The sequence below is a fragment of the Oncorhynchus mykiss genome, chromosome 11 (assembly GCF_013265735.2).
Source record: "Oncorhynchus mykiss isolate Arlee chromosome 11, USDA_OmykA_1.1, whole genome shotgun sequence".
NCBI lineage: Eukaryota > Metazoa > Chordata > Actinopteri > Salmoniformes > Salmonidae > Oncorhynchus > Oncorhynchus mykiss.
In genome coordinates, this window is record NC_048575.1 from 39,888,924 (window position 1) to 39,914,062 (window position 25,139).

Consider the following 25,139-nt stretch of genomic DNA (forward strand, 5'->3'; position numbering starts at 1 on the left):
GTACACAGTCACAGTGCAGGGTGGGAAAAGTATGTGAACTGCTTGACCCTCCTTTGGCAGCAATAACCTCAACCAAACGTTTCTGTAGTTGTGGATCAGACCTGCACAATGGTCAGGAGGAATTTTGGACCATTACGAAACTGGTTCAGTTCAGCAATATTCTTGGGATATCTGGTGTGAACTGCTCTCTTGAGGTCATGCCACAGCATCTCAATTGGGTTGAGGTCAGGACTCTGACTGGGCCACTCCAGAAGGCGTATTTTCTTCTGTTGAAGCCATTCTGTTGTTGATTTACTTCTGTTTTGGGTCGTTGTCCTGTTGCATCACCCTACTTCTGTTGTGCTTCAATTAGCGGACAAATAGCCTAATATTCTGCTGCAAAATGTCTTGATAAACTTGGGAATTCATTTTTCTGTCGATGATAGCAAGCTGTCCAGGCCCTGAGACAGCAAAACAGCCCCAAACCATGATGTTCCCTCCACCATACTTTACAGTTGGGATGAGGTTTTGCAAACTTCAGACGTGCAGCAATGTTTTTTTGGGACAGCAATGGCTTCTTCCGTGGTGTCCTCCCATGCATATCATTCTTGTTTAGTGTTTTACGTATCGTAGACTCGTCAACAGAGATGCTACCATGTTCCAGAGATTTCTCCATTTATAGACAATTTGTCTTACCGTGGACTGATGGACATCAAGGCTTTTAGAGATACTTTTGAAACCCTTTCCAGCTTTATGTAAGTCAACAATTCTTAATCTTAGGTCTTCTGAGATCTCTTTTGTTTGAGGCATGGTTCCCATCAGCATCACTTCTTGTGAATAGCAAACTCAAATTCTGCGAGTGTTTTTATAGGCAGCTCTAACCAACATCTCCAATCTCGTCTCATTGATTGAACTCCAGGTTAGCCGACTCCTGATTCCAATGGGCTTTTGGAGAAGTCATTAGCCTAGGGGTTCACATACCTTTTACAACCTACACTGTGAATGTTTAAATGATGTATTCAATATAGACAAGAAAAATATAATCATTTGTGTGTTATTAGTTTAAGCACACTATGTTTGTCTATTGTTGTGACTGAAGATCCGATCAAATTTGATGACCAATTTATGCAGAAATCCAGGTAATTCCAAAGGGTTCACATGCTTTTTCTTGCCACTGTATAAGGGAAAACTGTCATTACATGGCTGTTGACAGTACCAGGTCTGGCAAAGAAAACCACACTGTAATTATTATTAGAAGGAAAGAATGGTTAACTACCCTTTCACAACCATTGTGTGTTACAAAAAATAAATTAACGGTTATGGTAAATCAATACAGAAATATGCCTTTGTTAAGATGAAAAGTTCAGATTTTTCTTCCCATTCTGCAATTATCAGGGCTTGTTTGAGATGTCAGAAAGCACATTAATGTGTACTAACAGAGAGAGTCCTCCAGACTACCTAAAACAACACCTCTAACAAAAACATTGGCTAACACCTGAAAATCACACTTGGCTACTGCAGTAAGAAAAGCTGTCATTTGGTAATTTACAATCGACTGAAAAAAATGTGTTGTACAGTGCAATAAAATGAGCTCAGATGTGAGAACCAAGATCTGACACCAAACAAGTCAAACAAATGGGAATTAAATGCCACCTTCCCCGCTCATGTCTGCATGTCAAACATGTATCGTGGGTGTGCTAAACACCCACAAATCCCCAAGCTCTTTAAGAAGCACAGAATTGGGGGATAAAAAAAAAGAGGAAAAGGAGGAAAGAGGGGAAACAATGGTCCCCAGAGCAAGCAAAGCTGTGACATCATTGTATGGGTAAGAGGACTATTATGCCACTCGGCTGTACACATCACCAGAGGAATGGATAATCACGGAACAATGGACGCCCTGAATGGGATCCCAAAGGAGAAAAACAAGTCACCAAGGAGAAAGGAGCCCAAAAGATGGCTGCACAAAGCATCCTGGACCATGGAGAGGAAGACAAGCCTCAGACAGGGCTTTATTGTGCTGTGTGACGGGAGGGAGTTTGAAGGGATTTCAGTCTGTCTGCCTTCCTACCACCATTTTGGTTTAAGCTATCCAATGTATTTCTCGCCTAACATAAACCGTCAAATAATAGGAAGAGGTTTCATTTCTAAGACTGCTTGTTAGTTCTGCATGTTTTGGTCGGGAGGGAAGGGGGAAGATGGAAACAGAGCTTTGTGCAACTTTCGGGGCTGTGTGTTTGAAACTTGTGGTGATCGTCTGTGGCAGAGACATGTGAGGAGAGGAGTGTGGATGTTTTGAATAGGGATGATCACAGCGCCTCTTCACAAGTCAAAATGTGATGTTTAATTGCATTATTTATCTCTAGGTGATAATAAATGAGGTCACAGCCTTCACTGGGAAAATTCCAGCTTCCGCTCCTCAGTGGCTGAACCCAGAAAAAATACATTCGAATCAGAAGTCTTTCAAGTCAGACGCTTTGATACAAAACAAGTAGGTTCAATGAAATAGAATTAGTTAGCGCTCACTGGCTGAGAAAAGCATTACAAGGAAATGGAAACCAACAACACCTCTCATTAATAAGTCACAATGAAGTAATAGAAAAATACAAGTAGGCATCATTTATTTATGGAATCTATACCAAGTGAGATGCCAGAAAAGGTAGACTGTAGAGGTAGGATAAAGGGTTAGTAAGGTGGGCAGAGTTTTGAGGAGGCGACAAACAGTTCCGAGGAGGAGATGGCCACACTTGGCTAAAAGTCACCCAAATTCCATCGTAATCGACTTAATACACAATCAACCTAATATACTGTACCTTAGACCATCAGATCAAAGACCCAATAAAGGAATAGCCAATCGATGACTACTGAAGGTTACATTACATTATCACACTCACAGGTTTACAATAAATATTCAAATGAGCTATGTCTACAAACACATAGAGTGGGGCAAAAAAGTATTTAGTCAGCCACTAATTGTGCAAGTTCTCCCACTTAAAAAGATGAGAGAGGCCTGTAATTTTCATAATAGATACACTTCAACTATGCCAGACAAAATGAGTAGAAAAAAAATCCAGAAAATCACATTGTTTTCTGAAAGTCTTCACAAGGTTTTCACACACTGTTGCTGGTATTTTGGCCCATTCCTCCATGCAGATCTCCTCTAGAGCAGTGATGTTTTGGGGCTGTTGCTGGGCAACACGGACTTTCAACTCCCTCCAAAGATTTTCTATGGGGTTGAGATCTGGAGACTGGCTAGGCCACTCCAGGACCTTGAAATGCTTCTTGCGAAACCACTCCTTCGTTGCCCGGGCGGTGTGTTTGGGATCATTGTCATGCTGACGTTTCATCTTCAATGCCCTTGCTGATGGAAGGAGGTTTTCACTCAAAATCTCACATGGCCCCATTCATTCTTTCCTTTACACGGATCAGTCGTCCTGGTCCCTTTGCAGAAAAACAGCCCCAAAGCATGATGTTTCCACCCCCATGCTTCACAGTAGGTATGGTGTTCTTTGGATGCAACTCAGCATTCTTTGTCCTCCAAACACAAGTTTTTACCAAAAAGTTATATTTTGGTTTCATCTGACCATATGACATTCTCCCAATCTTCTTCTGGATCATCCAAATGATCTCTAGCAAACTTCAGATGGGCCTGGACATGTACTGGCTTAAGCAGAGGGACACATCTGGCACTGCAGGATTTCAGTCCCTGGCGGCGTAGTCTGTTACTGATGGTAGGCTTTGCTACTTTATTCCCAGCTCTCTGCAGGGCATTCACTAGGTCCCCCCCGTGTGGTTCTGGGATTTTTGCTCACCGTTCTTGTGATCATTTTGACCCCACGGGGTGAGATCTTGCGTGGAGCCACAGATCGAGGGAGATTATCAGTGGTCTTGTATGACTTCCATTTCCTAATAATTGCTCCCACAGTTGATTTCTTCAAACCAAGCTGTGTACCTATTGCAGATTCAGTCTTCCCAGCCTGGTGCAGGTCTACAATTTTGTTTCTGGTGTCCTTTGACAGCTCTTTGGTCTTGGCCATAGTGGAGTTTGGAGTGTGACTGTTTGAGGTTGTGGACCTGTGTCTTTTATACTGATAACAAGTTCAAACAGGTGCCATTAATACAGGTAACGAGTGGAGGACAGAGAAGCCTCTTAAAGAAGAAGTTACAGGTCTGTGAGAGCCAGAAATCTTGCTTGTTTGTAGGTGACCAAATACTTATTTTCCACCATAATTTGCAAATAAATTCATTAAAAATCATACAATGTGATTTTCTGGATTTTTTTTCTACTCATTTTGTCTGGCATAGTTGAAGTGTACCTATGATGAAAATTACAGGCCTCTCTCATGTTTTTAAGTGGGAGAACTTGCACAATTGGTGGCTGACTAAATACTTTTTTGCCCCACTCTATGTATAATGAATGAACTAGTCCCCCAAGATGGTACATTTAGAGCGGTGAGCAATTGAAACCTCTAATGCTGAGGGACAGAGAGATGACAGCGAGACCAGAGTTTTGAAGGATTTCACTTTCTCAGACTCCTCCAAGTTACATCTGAGAGACTGTTTGTGTGTGTGTGTGTGTGTGTGTGTGTTTTGTGTGTCTTAGAGATAATGTATATCCAGCTGCTCACTGCCTGGCTTGGATGGAGAGGAGACGTTTCGTTCTGTACACTGGAGTTCTGCCTGCTTCCCCTCGGGATTGGGCTGACAAAGCACGACACTGATCAGGTGGGAGTTCTCTAACTCTGCTGCTTGGCTTCCAAATAAGTCATGTACAGCTGTCTTCATCCACCACCACCTCTCCTCCTCCTCCTGTTTCTTCCCTCTCTACTGGAGACACTACTGGAAGATTATGAGGGTATTATCAAGCCTTCTCCTTTCAATCAACAATATCGCTACATTTATTTCTGAGATAGTTCTTATTTTGTTATAATGTGCATGCAGAATAACTTCAGCATTGAATTGCATTAAATCTTTTTATTTGTTAATGATATTGTGATACTGTGGAGCCAAACAAGACATACAGATCTACAACAGAGAGAAAAAATTAAGCAGCTCAACTTAGAAGAAAAACAATGTGTGTAGCCGTACACTTTGATCTCCAGTGTAAATTTGAACCAGTAAACCATTCCTCTCTGTCGACAGCCTGCGAAAGATAGTATCTGTTGTGGGGCAACAGTGCCCCCTCTTGTGTGTTAGAGGAACCACCTCTAAACGGATTTGTGAACTGTGGGCTGGCTGCTCCCATTAGCTTGGCTTGCCTCAGGCCTGTAGCTACCTATTCCCAACAGGGCCCATGTAAGTGGATTTAAATAAATTAATTCATGTTTTACTTGCTTGGGAGAAAAAAAATATTTGTACTGTATGCATGTCAGAGAGACAGAATACCAAACAATACATAATAAACAACAATTGATAAACCTGGTGTTACCATACCAACCAAGGGAACCATTAGGTAAACATTTTCTGATGAAAATCTGCAGATGCTGTCCATATTGATGGACATGTACGGCCTGCTGATACTGTACAGATACAGACTCCCATAAGACTAAAAGGAAAACTGGCCCTCGAGGCCATCGTTAACAAGCTCCCTGCTCTCTGGTTTCAGGTCTACTTCAGTGTCAACAGGGACAAATGCAGAATTAGCATCCATTTGGAAGCCTGGATGGATCCCCTGAGTAATGCTAAGTAAACAGCCCCTCTGTTTTGAGCAGGTAACAAAGGACTGTGTGTGTGTGTGGTGTGTGTTGGACAGTGTCAAGTATTTACCTCAGAATCCGAATTTCTGACCCCGAGCTCCAGCACCACATCTGGATCCTTCAACGTGGCTTGAGTGGAAGAGTTTTATGATGCAGAGTGGGATTATAAACCAGGAGTTATCTCTGTGTGGTCCCTGTTCGTCACAGCACCAGGTGTGATGACAACAGCCCCAGCCTCCCCATGAGGGACAATGCTATGTCCCATATGGCACCCTATTCCCTACTTTTGACCAGGGCCGACAGGTATTGTACTATATAAGTAATAGGGTGCCATTTGGGACACTCCCAAAGACTGATGTCGCTGAGGTTATCATGACAACATCACAGGCTATGGCTGCTTTGAGTCTCTATTCTATGGTTGTAAAGCGGCAATCAGCAGTTGAAACAATAACAGTGTTCCCCTCACCACTGTTTAACTAAAGAGCTGTGGGATGGAGAAATGTAACCAATCTCACATTCATAGATAGAGATATGGACTGACAATCCATGATACCAAAATGATAGTTTTAACAATGTTTTCAGGCTATACAGTGTTTGTTGACATTTGTTTACAAATATTGGAGAAAACAAGCTTATATTTTTGGTTCTGATGGGGGTACCACGGTTGAACTAAGCTCATGAGGCATTTTTAAGTTCTATTCTTCAAGAATCAAGGGGCACATATGCATAATTTATAAGTCACAAAATGGATGTAGCAACTGCACATTTTTATTTTTATCATCCTTTGTGATCAAATTATCAGTTGGATCTGGCAGTTTCCAATGCATGCCAATGTTGATCGGGGATCCAGCTCAACGGGACTGGTTTAATGTCACAAAAAAGTGCAAACGTTGGCTGCTTTCATTGCATAGCCACCAGAAATGTATACCTCACGTATGTAAGTATGCAACCCAATAATGCCTGTTCTGCCTTCTTGGGTAGCAAAAATACGCAAATGTGTACAGAGACGCAATTTGCAACTCGATTCAATTATGCAGGATTGCCATTTTGCGTATTTTATTGCATTCATGAGTTTTGTACATTTAGAAGTTGTAATTTAGGCTTTATCTGCATTGCAGGAACATACTTATTGCACCGCCCTTGCAATTTTTTTTGTAGGAGACTCAGGAAGTTTTCCCTCACCTTTTTGGGGGTGAAAAATTCTCTGCCAGACCTTCTCCATGACATCTGGGCCGGCAGTGGTCCAGGCCCGGCAGAAGGCCTCCGCCTTCTCTGGGGAGAGATGGATGTTCTAAACTGCTGCTTCAGGGAGGCTGGCTTAACATTATGATAAACAGCCTGCAGAGGGACAGAGAGAGGATCTGCAATACTCAAGGTACTTTTTTTCTTGGCCTTAGCTAAATAATAGCCTGGGAACAACACCTTGTGGCTAGGAGTGGAATAATAGCTGAACAGATGGTACCTGGTACCTTGTCTAGCTCAAAACATGCTAAGATGCAGATTCTGCATCTTATCTCATGCATGATAGTAGTCATATTGTCGTATTGTTCTGCAAAACACGTATTGTATTGTACTGAGTATTAACCTAAGCTTTACTTTGTTTTACGTGGCCATACCAATACATTGTTGTTTTGCCAATTCTACACGTATTATGCCAATTCTACACATGATACCTCACTTCTTATTGCACAATGGAGATACCTACCTTCAGGTGAAGTTTCTGCAGAATTTGTGGTCAATTGAATTGATGAAAGTCAGTTTGGCTAGCAGCTGCCGCTTAAAACACACTTATCCCAATGATGCTTCTCAAAACATATTGTTACCTCTCTTTAGGCATGACTTCTTTACATTGTAAAAACCATTATCACCAATAGCGCCATAATAGAATTGCAGTGTGCATACTTGATACTTGTGCACAGTTTATAACATAATTATTTGAATTGCTCTGCATGTGACAATTCTCCCTCAGCTTCAGACTGGGAAACAGTGCAGTCGTGGCCAAAAGTTGAGAATGACACAAATATTAATTTCACAAAGTCTGCTGCCTCAGTTTGTATGATGGCAATTTGCATATACTCCAGAATGTTATGAAGAGTGATCAGATGAATTGCAATTAATTGCAAAGTCCATCTTTGCCATGCAAATGAACTCAATCCCCCAAAAACATTTCCACTGCATTTCAGCCCTGCCACAAAAGGACCAGCTGACATCATGTCAGTAATTCTCTCATTAACACAGGTGTGAGTGTTGACGAGGACAAGGCTGGAAATCACTCTGTCATGCTGATTGAGTTCGAATAACAGACTGAAAGCTTCAAAAGGAGGCTGGTGCTTAAAATCATTGTTCTTCCTCTGTCAAACATGGTTACCTGCAAGGAAACACGTGTCGTCATCATTGCTTTGCACAAAAAGGGCTTCCCAGGCAAGGATATTGCTGCTAGTAAGATTGCACCTAAATCAACCATTTATCGGACCATCAAGAACTTCAAGGAGAGCGGTTCAATTGTTGAGAAGAAGGCTTCAGGGCACCCAAGAAAGTCCAGCAAGCGCCACGACTGTCTCCTAAAGTTGATTCAGCTGCGAGATTGGGGCACAACCAGTACAGAGCTTGCTCAGGAATGGCAGCATGCAGGTGTGAGTGCATCTGCACGCACAGTGAGGCAAAGACTTTTGGAGGATGGCCTGGTGTCAAGAAGGGCAGCAATGAAGCCACTTCTCTCCAGGAAAAACATCAGGGACAGACTGATATTCTGAAAAAGGTACAGGGATTGGACTGCTGAGGACTGGGGTAAAGTAATTTTCTCTGATGAATCCCCTTTCCGATTGTTTGGGGCATCCGTAAAAAGCTTGTCCGGAGAAGACAAGGTGAGCGCTACCATCAGTCCTGTCATGCCAACAGTAAAGCATCCTGAGACCATTCATGTGTGGGGTTGCTTCTCAGCCAAGGGAGTGGGCTCACTCACAATTTTGCCTAAGAACACAGCCATGAATAAAGAATGGTACCAACACATCCTCTGAGAACAACTTCTCCCAACCATCCAGGAACAGTTTGGTGATGAAGAATGCCTTTTCCAGCATGATGTAGCACCTTGCCATAAGGCAAAAGTGATAACTAACTTGCTCGGGTAACAAAACATCAATATTTTGGGTCCATGGCCAGGAAACTCCCCAGACCTTAATCCCACTGAGAATTTGTGGTCAATCCTCAAGAAGCGGGTGAACAAACAAAAACCCACAAATTCTGACAAACTCCAAGTATTGATTATGCAAGAATGGTACCATCAGTCAGGACGTGGCCCAGAAGTTAATTGGCAGCATGCCAGGGCAGATTGCAGAGGTCTTGAAAAAGAAGGATCAACACTGTAAATATTGACTCTTTGCATCATCTTCGTGTAATTGTCAATAAAAGACTTTGACACTTATGAAATGCTTGTAATTATACTTCAGTATTCCATAGTAACATCTGACAAAAATATCTAGACACTGAAGCAGCAAACTTTGTGGAAATGAATATGTGTCTTTCTCAAAACTTTTGGCCACGACTGTACACTAAAGGCTGGAGTGGAAAGGTAGGTTAACGGAGCAACAATTAATTAAAGATTCTTTATTCCAGCTACAGTTGAGGCGGACATCGAGGCCCACCTACCTGTTCTAGAATGAAAAACCAGACAGAGGGCCGGCTTGTCCAATGACAGAGCACTCTGCAGTTTCTGTTCTTCCTCCTCACTGAACATGCGCTCTTCCTGAAGGAAACGAGTAACTAGATACTCCTTTAAAAACATGTGCACTGGGCAAATAATGATTAAAGTAAGCTGAAGTAAAATTATTACAAAGACTGATGTTTGATGGCACTAGAAAACTAGAATGCACCATTCTAGACAAGGGCATTTCCATCGAAAGTTCATAGGAGCATATCAAATTTGGTTTCAAATGACAGATAAGAGTCAATATTTTTGAAAAATAAAAAAGTCTTAAAAGGTATCAGAAATGGATCAAAGCACAATCATGTTGACGTAAAGATCCCTGCCAACTAATAACACTTTTGGAGAAATTGTTAACCTTTTGTACGTTTAAGAAATATTGCCTTGTGCCTTGTAATTCGTTATCTTAAACCCACATAGCTAAGATATTTTCACATTTCTCTCCCTCATGAAGAAGGAGGATAATCCAAGTTCACAGAAGTAATAAGTAATGGTAGACCGACCAATTAGTTAGTGATTTTACTGATATCACATTGGTTTATGAATTATTAAGTGATTAAAACTCGTAATTCCATTACCAAATTGGTAATGGAATTACCAACAAATCAGTAACGGAATTCCTGGAACTGAATTGGCTAAAATGGGAAATAATAGTCACAAACCACAGTTGGGTCACCTGCTACTGTCCTCCCTTCCCCTGGCATACTGTTATGTTCAGCTGATAACGGTTTACTGTCTCTTTCTGTTGTCTGGTGGTCAAACCCCTGGACAACCCCTCTCTCTCTACCTCCCTTTCTCACTCTCCAGTTAATGTCACCTCTCAGAGGTCTTACTTACATTACAATTACCCATAAGCCCTCACTCTCTCCCCCTCTCTTTCCGTGCCTGGACATCGGCGCAGAGGAAGGCTCCGGCCCTGGAGCGGGACTGGACGCCATGCCTGGACGCTCCGGACCGTTGACCCTCGCCGGACTGGGGACCGTCGCCGGAAGCTCCGGACTGGGGACCGTCGCCGGAAGCTCCGGACTGGGACCGTCGCTGGAAGCTTCGGACTGGTGACACGCATTTCAGGGCGCGTGCGAGGAGCAGGCACAGGACGTACCGGACTGGGGAGGAGCACTGGAGGCCAGATACTTGGAGCTGGCCCAGGTTTCACCGGACTAATGACACGTTCCTCCAAATGCCTGCGTTGCCGCATACTCCTAGCCAACTCCATTCTCCGGTATCCCTCCTCACACTGTTCCAGCGAATCCCAAGCGGGCTCTGGTACTTTCCTTGGGTCGACCGACCACCTCTCTATCTCCTCCCAGGTAGTCTCTGGCTCTCTGCGTTCACTCTCCTCCAATTTCTCCATCTTCTCCCAGATGGGCTCTGGTTCCCTCCTCAGCTCCGCCGACCACCCCGTGTGCCCACCTCCAAGATTTTTTGGGGGGGGGCTGTCCTTTGGGCTTCCGTTGTGGCTGCGAACCCCGGCTTCGGTGCCGTCCTCCCTTCTCCCCTTGCGTCTGTCACCAAGGAAGGCGATCCTGTCCTGACAAGATCCCTTCCCATCCAAGATCTCCTCCCAAGTCCAGGATACCTTCTCCTCCTGGGTATGCTGCTTGGTCCTTGTGTGGTGGGGATCGTCGTAATAACATTCGGACCAAGGCGCAGCATGATATGGGTTCCACCTCTTTGTATTTGTGAAACGCACAAAAAAACAATAAAGCGTAAATGACACGTGAAGCTATGGAGTGCTCACAGGCAACTAAAAATAAACAAGATCCCACAAAAACCTAGTAGGGAAATGGCTACCTAAATATGATCCCCAATCAGAGACAATGCTAAACAGCTGCCTCTGATTGGGAACAATACCAGGCCAACATAGAAATAAACCTAGATAACCCACCCTAGTCACACCCCGACCTAACCAAAATAGAGAATAAAGAGGCTCTCTATGGTCAGGGCGTGACAGTTCTGGTAGTCTTTAACTGCGGATTCTAAGATTTGTAATTGATCATGTATTTTAGTTTTGATGTTTGTGCTTTATTATAGAGCTAAAAAGATTGGAGAAGTCCACTCATCTCCGATTTGGATAGATAACTCTTCGCGTTGATTGTTTAGTGTGTTCCAATTTCATTGAGCTGATTTCTGACGTGCTGTTACTTCTTTTTCTATAGTGTATTTCTGTATTGTTTTAGAGATTCACCATAGGGAAGGCATAGGGTCAGGTTTTCTGGGTCTCTATGTTTTTGGTTGGAAGGTTTCTTAATTTCTTTCTTAGGTTTTTGTATTCTTTATCAAACCATTTGTCATTGATGTTAATTTTCTCAGGTTATCTACTTGACATTTTTAGATATAATAGGGAAGCTGAAAGGTCAAATATACTGTTTAGGCTTTCTACTGTCAAGTTTACACCTTCACTATCACAACGAAATGTTTTGTCCAGGAAGATGTCTAAAAGGGATTGAATTTGTTGTTGCCTAATTGTTTTTTTGGTAGGTTTCTACACTACTTTCCTTCCATCTATAGCATTTCATAATATTGTGCAGTTCCTTTGGCTTTGATGCTTGATGATTCAGTATTGCTCTGTTCGGGTAGACTGTGATTTTGCTGTGACCTGATACAGGTGTTAGTGGGCTGACTGTGAACACAGAGACTCTGGGTTGAGGTCAGTGATAAAATAATCTACAGCACTACTGCCAAGGGATTGGGAAGGAATACTGTCACCTCCAGGTAGATGTTTGTCCCCCTGTGTGCTGACAGTGTCAGGTTCTTGTCCAGTTCTGGCATTTAGGTTGCCACAGACTAGTACTGTACATGTCCCTGGAACTGGAAATGGTTGATCTCCCCTCTAGGATGGAGAAGCAGTCATCATTAAAGTATGGGGATTCAGGGCCTCCCGGGTGGCACAGTGGTCTAAGGCACTGCATTGCAGTGCTAGCTGTGCCACCAGAGACTCTGGGTTTGAGCCCAGGCTCTGTTGCAGCCGGCCGCAACCGGGAGGTCCATGGGGCGACGCACAATTGTCCTAGCGTCGCGCGGGTTAGGGAGGGTTTGGCTGGTAGGGATATCATTGTCTCATCGCGCACTAGCGACTCCTGTGGCGTGCCGGGCGCAGTGCGCGCTAACCAGGTCGCCAGGTGCACAGTGTTTCTTCCGACACATTGGTGCCGCTGGCTTCTGTGTTGGATACGCGCTGTGTTAAGAAGCACTGCGGCTTGGTTGGGATGTGTTTCGGAGGATGCATGGCTTTTGACCTTTGTCTCTCCCGAGCCCATACGGGAGTTGTAGCGATGAATAGTAACTACTAACAATTGGATACCAAGAAATTGGGGAGAAAAGGGGGTAAAAAAAAAAAAAAGTTTGGGGATTCTATTGGGGGGTATAGGTCGAACACAATGACATTTTTCGCTATTGAGTTTAATTTCCTTATTAATTTTTAGCCAGATGTAAAATGTTCCTGTTTTGACTAATTTAATAGAGTGGGTTAGGTCTGCTCTATACCAAATTAGCATAGCCCCTGAGTCCCTTCCCTGTTTCACACCTGGTAGTTTGGTGGACGGGACTACCAGATCTCTGTAACCTATAAGGCAAACAGTGGGTCAGTCTCTTCTATACCATGTTTCTTGTAGGATGACAATGTCTGTATTTCCAAATTCTTTGATGAAGTCTGGATTCCTGTTCTTTAGGCAAAAGGCAGATGATCTCAGACCTTGTATATTCCAGGATGAGATAGTATAAGCTTTGTGTTCCAGTGTCTAGTGTTGTTTTCCTGTGGTTAAGGCCTGGACCATTACAGTAGGTGTGAGCAGAGCATGTCGATACATAGCTCTTAGGGCACAGTATGGGGCTTGGGCCTGTTACTCTGCTCACGGCCTGGGCATACGTGCGGCTGCCATGTTGAGGTCTTTTCTGCAGGGGCGGGGGGCAGATGGGGCATAGGTCTGATCTGGGGGGCCTATAATGTGTGGCCAGGGTTTGTTTGGGGTGGTCTCAGCTGGTTGGGGTGTGGCTGGTGAAGCTGTGGTCTGGCTGTAGGTCCTGTTGGCGTTGGTTCTCTCAGTGCAGGTCCTTCGGGAGGGGGTCTTGAAGGTCTGGGAGGGTGTCTCGCTGGTCTGGGCAGGGTGTCCGTTGCTCCTGTGAGGTGCTTGGGCTGCACTTTGAGGGTTGACATCCTTCAGTGTCCTGGCAAAAGTTGGGATTGCTGCCTTGTAGAGGTTGACCTGGTCGTAAAAGCTGTTCCTAGTCAAGGGTGGAGTGGTGAGTCAACTAGACATCAGGTTTTGAGGCACAGTGTTTTCGTGGTAGCAGGGAGGAGATAAACTTGCGCTTTGGGGAAAGTGGAAGAAGCTTTTTCAATCACTCCCTTGAGTGCCGTGGCCTCCCTTTTCCTGCTGGGTCCTCAGGTCGTTTGTGCCTGTGTGAATTATTATGTGGCTGGAGGACCCTAGTCTGTCCTTTGACAATTGCTCCAGGGCATGCCTAGTGTTTGAGCACCAGAGTTTAGCCACTTTGCACTTCGGAAAAAGTTCTCGTTAGAATGTATTTGCCATTTGAGTCAATGAGGAGCATAATTTCTGGCTTTTGTGTGTCCTCAGTGGATGTGTTAGGGTTGTCAGGAGGGCTATCAGGGGAGCTGATAGGGGGACTGTTAGGAGGGTGGTGGGGTCTGTTGAGTTGGTGGGTCCTGTGTTGTCTGTCCCATTGTGGTTTTAAAGTAGTGGTCCGGGTCTGAGATGGGCTGTTCTGCTGACTTCTCTGTGGGAGTGTCCTGCTCTCTGTCACACCTCAGCTTTCTCACATTCTCCTTATTAGGGATAGGCAATGGGACAGTTGTAAATCACGCAGCGCCTTGTGTCACGATCGCAGATTTTAGAGAAACAACAAATGTTGGTACATACAGGTGTCTTATATTGGCTGAAAGCTTAAATTCTTGTTAATATAACTGCACTGTCCAAATTACAGCAGCTATCACTGCGAAAAAATGCCATGCTATTGTTTGAGGAGAGCTCCTAACAAAACACTTTTTCACCGCGATAGGTTTGATAAATTCATCTCTGAAGGTGAAATGTGTCCTTACATTCTGAAATCTTGCTCTGATTCATCATCCAAAGGGTCCCAGAGATTACATGAAGTGTCATTTTGTTACATAAAATCATTTTTCATATCCTAAAAAGGTCCATAAAGCATGCACGATCGATTTTGTATTTCCAATCTTTCAAAATGCAAACAAAGGAATCTGTGAAGATCTAACCCCAAACATTGTTTCAACCAGTCAAATCATGTTCGTATTTATTCCTCAGAGATCCTAGAACGTAACCAGACTTCACTATATCATTAGGGGTGCAGTATATCCAAGAGGACACAAAATTTGGTCAGAGAGCGACGCCGAAGACGAGGGCGGTCTTCAGTTGATAGACTGTTTCTTTGTCAAATAAGCACCAATCAGGGTCAAACAAAGCTACAGTTGAAGTCGGAAGTTTACAAACACTTATGTTGGAGACATTAAAACTAGTTTTTCAACCACTCTACAAATTTCTTGTTAACAAACTACAGTTTTGGCAAGTCGGTTAGGACATCTACTTTGTGCATGACATAAGGAATTATTCCAACAATTGTTTTCAGACAGAATATTTCACTTATAATTCACTGTATCACAATTCCAGTGGGTCAGAAGTTAACATACACTAAGTTGACTGTGCCTTTAAACAGCTTCAGTCAATTGGAGGTGTACCTGTGGATGTATTTCAAGGCCTACCTTCAAACTCACTGCCTCTTTGTTTGACATCATGGGAAAATCAAAAGAAATCAGCCAATACCTCAGAAAAAACAGTGTAGACCTCCACAAGTTTGGTTCATCCTTGGAAGCAATTTCCAAACGCCTGAAGGTACCACGTTCATCTGTACAAACAATAGTACACAAGTATAAACACCATGGGACCACGCAGCCATCATACCGCTCAGGAAGGAGACGTGTTCTGTCTGCTAGAGATGAACGTACTTCGGTGCGAAAAGTGAAAATTAATCCCAGAACAACAGCAAAGGACCATGTGAAGATGGAGGAAACAGGTACAAAAGTATCTATATCCACAATAAAACGAGTCCTATATCGATATAACCTGAAATGCCACTCAGCAAGGAAGAAGCTACTGCTCCAAAACCGCCATAAAAAAGCCAGACTACAGTTTGCAACTGCACATGGGGAAAAGATCGAACGTTTTGGAGAAATTTCCTCTGGTCTGATGAAACAAACAGTTTGGCCATAATGACCATCGTTATGTTTGGAGGGAAAAGGGGGAGGATTGCAAGCTGAAGAATACCATCCCAACCGTGAAGCACAGGGGTGGAAGCATCATGTTGTGGGGTGCTTTTCTGCAGGAGGGACTGGTGCACTTCAAAAAATATGGCCTCATGTGGAAGGAAAATTACGTGGCTATATTGAAGCAACATCTCAAGACATCAAGAAGTTAAAGCTTGGTCACAAAAGGGTCTTCCAAATGGACAATGACCCCAAGCATACTTCCAAAGTTGTGGCAAAATGGCTTAAGGACAACAAAGTCAAGGTATTGGAGTGGCCATCCCAAAGCCCTGACCTCAGTCCTATAGAAATTGTGTGGGCAGAACTGAAAAAGCATGTGCGAGCAAGGTGGCCTACAAACCTGACTCAGTTACACCAGCTCTGTCAGGAGGAATGGGCTAAATTTCACCCAATTTATTGTGGGAAGCTTGTGGAAGGCTACCCGAAGGCAATGCTACCAAATACTAACTGAGTGTATGTAAACTTTTGACCCACTATTTCACATTCTTAAAATAAAGTTGTGATCCTAACTGACCTAAAACAGGGAATTTTTACAATTAAATGTCAGGAATTGTGAAAAACTGAGTTTAAATGTATTTTGCTAAGGTGTATGTAAACTTCCGACTTCAACTGTAGCTAGATAGCCAATGAGCTTGGCTTTACGAGAGTATCCGGAAACCCCTTATCTTGTGCGACAGCAAGCCTTTTCCTTTTGGACAAAAATGATAAGAATATGGAGAATTATATTATGAAAACTGGGTGTTTTGCAAATGTTAACGTATAATATGGCTACAAATACTGGAAAAGCTCAATTAAAGTCCAAGTATACAGATTTAACGATATTCTTGCAGAAAAATGTAGTGTGAATGTAAATGTCTCTATCACGATTTGCCCAAATGTACCTCGGTGACTTCACACCAAATGTCATGTAGTTTGCTCATACATCAAGTTATCCGTCTGAAACTTTGCACATACACTGCTACCATCTTGTGGACACCATCGGAATTACAACCAGACTGATGGCAAGATGTGGGACATTTCTGTTGCATTTCAAAGATCGTGGTAGGATTTTATTTTTTTTCTGTTTTTCTTCCACCAGATCTATTGTGTTATATTCTCCTACATACAATTTCCAAAAACTTCAAAGTGTTTCCTTTCAAATGGTCCCAATAATATGCATATCCTTGCTTCAGGGCCTGAGCTACAGGCAGATTTGGGTGTGTCATTTTAGGCAAAAATTTGAAAAAAGGGGGCTATCCCTATTAATGCTGTTAGCTGTGCCTCTCCCTCCTCCTTCACTGCTATTAGCTGTGCCATGTGTTTCTCTCCCTCCTCCACTGCATTGACCTGTGCCATGTGTTTCTCTCCCTCCTCCTTCACTGCATTTACCTGTGCCATGTGTTTCTCTCCCTTCTCCTTCACTGCTATTAGCTGTGCCATGTGTTTCTCTCCCTCCACTGCATTTACCTGTGCCATGTGTTTCTCTCCCTCCTCCACTGCATTTACCTGTGCCTTGTGTTTCTCTCCCTCCTCCTTCACTGCATTTACCTGTGCCATGTGTTTCTCTCCCTCCTCCTTCACTGCATTTACATGTGCCATGTATTCCTCTCACCTCATTCCGGAATGCAGCCAGCTGCCTCAGACAGGCGTCCATTTCTACCTTCAGCCCTTGTGTACTTATTCCGTGCAGTATTTTTAATATCCAAGGGGTACTGTACTGTGATGACATCTGCACAGGGTTATGCCATAGCGCAGGGGGGACTTCAAAGGCCTCTGCATTTGGGTGGGGGAGGCTGTGAAACACTCCTGCCTTTGTTAGGCTCAAAAGTTTCTCACTTCAGTGCTAATTTAACTTGCAGCCAGGTCTGTTCTGTCCTGTCCTAGCAACTTGGTAGGCTTATTTACTAGGCTTTACATAAACAAAATTACCTAGAGATCGTCTTTTGCTTTTTCAGAAGTAAGTAGGTTCAGACGGATCATTACTCACTCGGTTGTGTGTTATTTCCAGGTTTCCACTGTGGTTCTTCTGCAGGTTTTGGTTTGTTGAGAGAAAAAAAAATGGATAGACCTTGGTAGTCAGAATCCATTCAGGTAATTTTGTCCAAAATCATGGTTTTAGGTATGGAATTTTGATGTAGTCCTGTATAAATCCTTGTGACAAAAAAATCCAAGTTTATCTACATTATTCCAACTATAATTAGATTTTTTTGCCTTAAGAACTAGGAACCCACAACCTCTCTCTCTCAGCAACAGCCTGCTTCGCTTCCTGAAAGTCATCATGGCACAGTGAAATATAGTGTTATAAAGAGAAATACCATGGCAGACACAGTGCAAATTAGAAACTGCCCAATATCCTACAACCAATACATTTTCACACATGACGTTGTTTTCAAAGTAGCCCCATTTATTAGGAAAACCAGACATGGCAACCCTGCTGACCATTGTGAATTGCTGCATTCGCGACCACCATATTGCACGCTTCATTGAATCAATTTATTACGCAACAAATACGAAATCAACTGAATAAGACATTGTCATCTATAGTTTTATTACTTGTTTTCATAGAACCGGCTATGAAAGAAAGTACATTTTTACTAATTGTGTTGCGCAAGAGCAGAGGAAAGCAGTCACGTGCCCTTATCAGCTGTGCTGTCACTGGGACACGTGATGGCCAAACTGCACCTAATAAGTGTAAACCACAGTACATTGTGAATCAATTATTAATTGCATTGCAAAAAGTTTGAATCATAGGATATTTACTGTCCATAAAATGCAAGCTATTTGGATCAACAGCAGTCCAACTTGCTCTTCTTTCAGAAAACCTATCAGGCACTATTACACAATTGTATAGTATGAAACCAGGTTCACTGCAAACACATAGGAATTAAATGATTCAATACTTTATTGAGTTGCAAAAAGGAGAAAAAAAAAAACTTACATGCACTGATTAAAATCAAGAGAAAATAATTTGATAAGACAAGATCATTTAAAAATGTTGTATACAGACGAGACAAAGAACTACAATTCCATCATATTGTATATAAGAATATTCTGTTCAGTTTGTTTTACAAACTACTAAGGTATGATTTTCCAATACTGTAGCAGCCAATACATAATGGAACACCTCCAGTGAGGGTAGAGGAATGTAATAAATAAATACTTAATTTTCTAAAACATAGCCACATCAATGACAGTCATTTAAAACAAAGAATGATTTAACACCAGAGGAATTCACACAGTACCTTCATGATCTTTGTTGATATTTGTTTAGATTTTGGTAAACAAATTGCATGGTAAACATTGGTCAACTTCGGCACAGTGGGTCATGCCGCTATTTGAAGGAGGGTAAGTTTGGCACTTTTATGCTGATGTCTCCGATGTTGATGTTTCTGGGCATTTCGGGAAGGTTCATGTTCTTTACGGCAGATACAGCACGAGCAGGTGCACCTGCAATACCAGCCTACACACAAAACACAGAGTTAAGAGTCACCAGAAACGCTTAGAAACATATTGCACATTACAACTTTCACACCACCAGACCTACTCACAATGGACAGGGACACACAACTCCACAGTACTAAATATAAAAGCACTATACGGAGACAGTCACCAACAGACAAAATGCAAAGCATCAACTATTAACAGACGTGTGCAAATGTACATTCAAATGCCTAGCTTCTTATGCACATGCATTATTTAGTTCATTTATGATTTACATCACAACCAGAGCCAATTATGAATCAACTGTGAGAACATAGTGCTACATTCATAGATCTTAAAATATTCAATAATATTGACTTTTAAAAAGATGGAGGCAGCATTGCTTGAAAAGTGAACCCACCAAATTCTTGAGGACTGATAAGGATAAAAATGCAAGGAGAGAATTGGGTAAAGAAGAAAAAAAATTGAATTTGATATGAGAAGGAAATGAAGCTATAGATCTGTATAGAATCTTTATTGAATTCCGAAAAACTAATTTGAGCATGACTATAGTGAAATATCTTATTTATGTGTGTTAGGAAAGAGGAACGAACTAGAGCAATATCAGAAGGCCCAAAGGAAATTATCACATTGCACAAAGATTTATTTTGCTACATATTTATATATACTGTATTTATGTGGAAAGTAATCAGATTAAAATTGTTCTCTGTGAAATATAACACCCTTATGACAATTCAGTATAGTTTCATAGTCCTTTTTCTGGCCATTCCTAAAGTACAATAAACAGGCTGTTTCAATGAAAGTGGATTTAAAAACGTGGGAACTTTTTCAAGGACATACAATGCATTCGGAAAGTATTCAGACGCCTTCCCCTTTTCCACATTTTGTTACATTACAGCCTTATTCTAAAATGGATTAAATATGTTTTTCCTCAATCTATACATAACACCCATAATGACAAAACAAAAACAGGTTAAGACATTTTTGCAAACATATATATATATTTTTTTTTTACAGAAATACCTTATTTACATAAGTATTCAGACCCTTTGCTATGAGACTAGAAATTGAGCTCAGGTGCATCCTGTTTCCATTGATCATCCTTGAGACGTTTCTACAGCTTGGGAGTCCACCTGTGGTAATGAATTCAATTGATTGGACATGATTTGGAAAGGCACACACACCAGTCTATATTAGGGCTGTGGCAGTCACAAATTTTTATCAGCTGGTGATTGTCAAGCAAATAACTTCTGTTCTCACAGTAATAGACCTTTAACACAAACACAGCATCTCCTGGCTTCCACACAACCTACAAGCCACTGATGCAGAACATATATTTTAAAAAGTTTAATCAATCCATGTAATATAGCCTACACCTTAACAATAAATCCATTATTTTAGACGGTCTAAAGAAACATGATATGAAGAAAATGTAGTCTATTTCAGAAGAACAGAATTCCAAACTCTGATTTGTCCTTATGTTAGGTCCTGATCTGGCTATGCCATATGGCTGTGGGATACACTAGTTCATTTAGCAGAGAAGGTTTGCTTAGAATTCCATGGCATTATTTAATATTATGAAGAATACAATTGAACAAAGCTGAATAAAATAGAAAGGATATTTTCTCCAAACGATGAGGGAGTGCGCACACGGCTATTCTGTGTTGAGCGGTTAACAAAGAAATAGGTACCCCTATATGCTAAATTTCAAATTAGGTAACTTTAGTTCTACAAGCATTGGGGTATATGTTTTGATTTTTAATACATTGTAAGGCTGCTTGAAAGGCATGACCTCTGCTTTGTTTTTGGCGCAGGCTGTACACACTTCAGTCTCTCATTCACAATTTGACAAGCATTTTATAATGCCTCAAATTTCCCGGTGGCATCCCGTGTGTGGCCGAAACGCCCCCTAAAAAAAATCCATGCCTTTTGCAGGCTATTGTGCCCTTGGGCTATATATAATAATTCCCTTCTCCCCGAGTGCTCCAAATCTGGGGAAGGGTACCAAAACATTTCTGCAGCATTGAAGGTCCCCAAGAACAAAGTGGCCTCCATCATTCTTAAATGGAAGTTTGGAACCCCCAAGACTCTTACTAGACCTGGCCACCCAGCCAAACGGAACAATCGGGGTAGAATGGCCCTGATCAGGGAGGTGACCAAGAACCAGATGGTCGCTCCATAGTTCCTCTGTGGAGATGGGAGAACTTTCCAGAAGGACAACCATCTCTGCAGCACTCCACAAATCAGGGCTTTATGTTAGAGTGGCCAGACGGAACCCACTCCTCAGTAAAAGGCACATGACAGCCCGCTTGGCGTTTTCAAAAAGGCAACTAAAGGACTCTCAGACCATGAGAAACAAGATCCTCTGGTCTGATGAAACCAAGATTGAACTTCTTGGCCTGAACGCCTAGAGGAAACCTGGCAACATCCCTATGGTGAAGCATTGGGGTGGCAGCATCAAGCTGTGGGGATGTCTTTCAGCGGCGGGGACTGGGAGACTAGTCAGGATCGAGGGAAAGATGAACAGAGCAAAGTACAGAGAGATTGTTGATGAAAACCCGCTCCAGAGCGCTCTGGACCTCAGACTGGGGCGAAGGGACAAGTCTCTGAATGTCCTTGTGTGGCCCAGCCAGAGCCCAGGCTTGAACCCGATCTAACGGCTATGGAGAGACCTGAAAATAGCTGTGCATCGACGCTCCCCATCCAACTTGACAGAGCTTGAGTAGATCTTCAGAGAAGAATGGGAGAAACACCCCAAATACAGGTGTGCCAAGACGACAAGGCTGTAATCACTGCCAAAAGTGCTTTAACAAACTAGAGTCTGAACACTTAACTGAAATAGTACATTGACTTTTTTTTTTTTTTTTAATTAATACATTTGTTTTAAAATCTTTTTAAAATCTGTTTTTGCTTTGTAATTATGCGGTATTGTGTGTAGATTGAGGATTTTTTTTTTTTAAGTATGTTTCAGAAAAAGGCTGCAATGTAGCAAAAAGTGAAAAGTGGTTTGAATACTTTCCGAAAGCACTGCACTGTAATATATTCGAATTGTAACAACTCAGTGGAAACACGCTGAGATAAGGACTTACTAGTTGTATCGGGGGTGACAAGGTTAACAGGACTTACTTGTTGGTAGTGGGGGGTGACAAGGTTCAGTGTTTGTAAAATATGACAATGTTCAAAATGTACAGAAAAGTGTATAGCGACAGCTATTCAATGTGAGAATTATTTCCATAGTATTACCTAATGACATCATTCATGTGGGGAATTGATGTAATACTGCATCACAGGACCATCTCAATTTAACCAGCATGGCTACCACAGCATTCTGCAGTGATACACCATCCCATCTTGTTTGCGCTTAGTGGGATTATCATTTGTTTTTCAACAGGACAATGACCCAACACACCTCCAGGCTGTGTAAAGACTATTTTTCCATGGAGGAGAGTGACGGAGTGCTGCATCAGATGACCTGGCCTCCACAATCCCCCGACCTCAACCAAACGGATGGGTTTGGGATGAGTCGGACCACAGAGTGAAGGAAAAGCAGCCAACAAGTGCTCCGCATATGTCGAACTCCTTCAAGACTGTTGGAAAAGCATTCCAGGTGAAGCTGGTTGAGAGAATGCCAAGAGAGTGCAAAGCTGTCATCAAGGCGAAGGGTGGCTACTTTGAAGAACCTCAAATATATTTGGATTTATTGAACACTTTTTTGGTTACTACATGATTCCATGTGTCATTTCATAGTTTTGATTTTATTCACTATTATTCTGCTATGTAGAAAATAGTACAAATAAAGAAAAACCCTTGAATGAGTAGGTGTTCTAAAACTTTTGACCGGTAGTGTATATTTCCACACTTTGAGGTTAGAATAATACTGTGAAATTGTGAAAATTATGATACTGCCCTTTTAGTGTAATTGCGGTTTGGAAAATTAGTTGATAGACCAATAAGAAAAAGGCCAAACCTCCGCCAATAAGTTATTTTTCAGGTTTTCCCCTCCCCACAAAATTCTTGATAAATTGCCATTTATTTTTGACCATTTTAATATATATGAAATATATATATATATATATTTTTTTTAAATCACAGTAAGGTACTTATGTTACCCAGAAATGGTTTAATATTGGAGATAAAAACAGCTGCATTGGGCCTTTAATTAAAAACATTGCAATGAAATACATGGAAGTTTCAAATGATAATTGAAACATGTTAACCGAAATAGCCAAGTAATTTGTGGTTTCAATGCTCCTTTTAAGTACCATTGATATATTTTAGGGTATGCTGTAAAAATATGTAGATGTTAGTGATGTCATTTTGTTATTAAGTGGTCAGCCTATGGAGAACTACGGATAGTGTAAATAAATTTGGGAAGTTACAGTACTTGTTGGAAATTTAGCAGTACCTGTGTCTACCTGTCCTGCCTGGGAGACTGAAAGATAAATGTCTGTAAAGAGAGAAGAATGGAAAGAACTAGAAAGGGTCAGGGGAAAAGAGGAATGAGGAATGTTGTTAAAGCAGATCAAAGAAATTACAGTTTATATAAATAGAAAGTGATAAGACCTATCGTAGACCGCATTGATAGACTGCACTGAAAGAGGCCTCAACACCTCCAAAGGCATAGCAACACTTCTGATGTTTCATATTGATGAGCATGTGAAAGTGAACTAAATACAGCAGATCATTCTTCACCAATTTGTATTGACTTGTATCCATTTTTTTTTCTTTACACACTACTAGGAATTTATTTTGTTTACGTCATTATTTATGGCTCTGAATTAGCGTTGAAGTTTGAATGATCGTGACTATAAAAACACTGCGGTCTAGGGTAGGTCCAAGAAGGAAAAGACAGAGCACATCTGATGTTTGTTGAGCAGTCAAAGACTTGGCGAACAATACAATAATGATTCCATTTAAAATCAACCACACAATACGGCCCAAAAGTTGTTACCAAAGCATGGTTTCCATGGTTAGATACAGCCACATTGCTACAGTGAGGTAATATCTGTAAATGTTAGCCAATGGTGCAGCACCAATTTGATAGAAAGTTAACAGCAAGTTACACATCCGTAGGACTTTTGCGTCACACCATGTAACTTTACATTGTGCAGTAAGCAAACAAAACCTAAAAGAACTCCTCAAAAAAGAACTTTGATAAACATTTGTGGCTTTTAAATATTTGGCTTCATATCCATTTATTTAACTGGAATATTTTGTGTGTCAATTTCAAAATACACAGGGTCTTGTATTTAGATGGATCAGAATACACCTAGTCAGTCATAATGGCATTGTTCTGGAATTGGTAAATGGCAACGACTCCATAAAATTATCTATGGCTGTAACAATCGGTTTTCATGAATGATGAAATTTAGAAATTGTATTCAAATATATTAATATCTAGACTTGAACATCGAATGTCGTTAATTCAACATCGCTCTCTGACCACAACGAACCATTCAACAGCCATAGAAACACTACCACCATCTCCTGGTTTAAGCAAAAACGTCAACACGAGATATCCAGCCTGTAGAGTGGGATGAGCAATGCATCTCATTAGTGTGTGATTGTTGAGGATCAAGATTCCGCAGATGCGTTGGACAATGTGTAAATTTAGATTCCAGAGAAGAGACCATCGGTATCTGTGATGATGATTATAACTTAGGGGGAAGGAAGGAATATAAATGTAATTCTGTGTGGTTCAGCAGTGCAGTAGCGGAGGGCCAAGAGAGCACAAACACTCAAAAGTCAAGAGCATCACAAGGGCACTGGAGGGGCATGCAGGTTCCAGCATACGCACATGCCTACACATACCTGGAGTATGAGAAGTCAGAACGAATAACTGCCACTCTTACCTCCGATTTCTCCATTTTGTTTTGGGCGTCCACCTGTGTGATGATCTCATTCATGTTGGTCTCTAGCACCATTCCTCCCATCACCATCTCTGCCAGTATATTGTGTACCTACAGGTTCAATCCAAAATTGTATATTTATAGGCTCTTCTCAGACTGAGATAACATCCTATTGCTTTCACCCCTTTAGAGATGTT

General features: G+C 41.9%; 1 protein-coding gene across 5 annotated transcripts in view; it reads right to left on the bottom strand.

The window, feature by feature from the left end:
• Positions 1-18,530: 18,530 nt before the first annotated feature.
• Positions 18,531-25,139, bottom strand: part of LOC100305255 (adaptor-related protein complex 3, sigma 1 subunit) — a 29,976-nt gene continuing 23,367 nt past the window's right edge. For 2 of the 5 annotated variants that reach the window (XM_036934624.1, XM_021619887.2), the window contains 3 exons: positions 24,946-25,053; positions 23,499-23,540; positions 18,531-19,112 (listed from right to left, as the gene is read on the bottom strand). In XM_036934624.1, coding sequence (XP_036790519.1) covers positions 23,505-23,540; positions 24,946-25,053 — 144 coding nt within the window. In that variant the 3' untranslated portion in view covers positions 18,531-19,112; positions 23,499-23,504. 5 annotated transcript variants of the gene reach the window in all.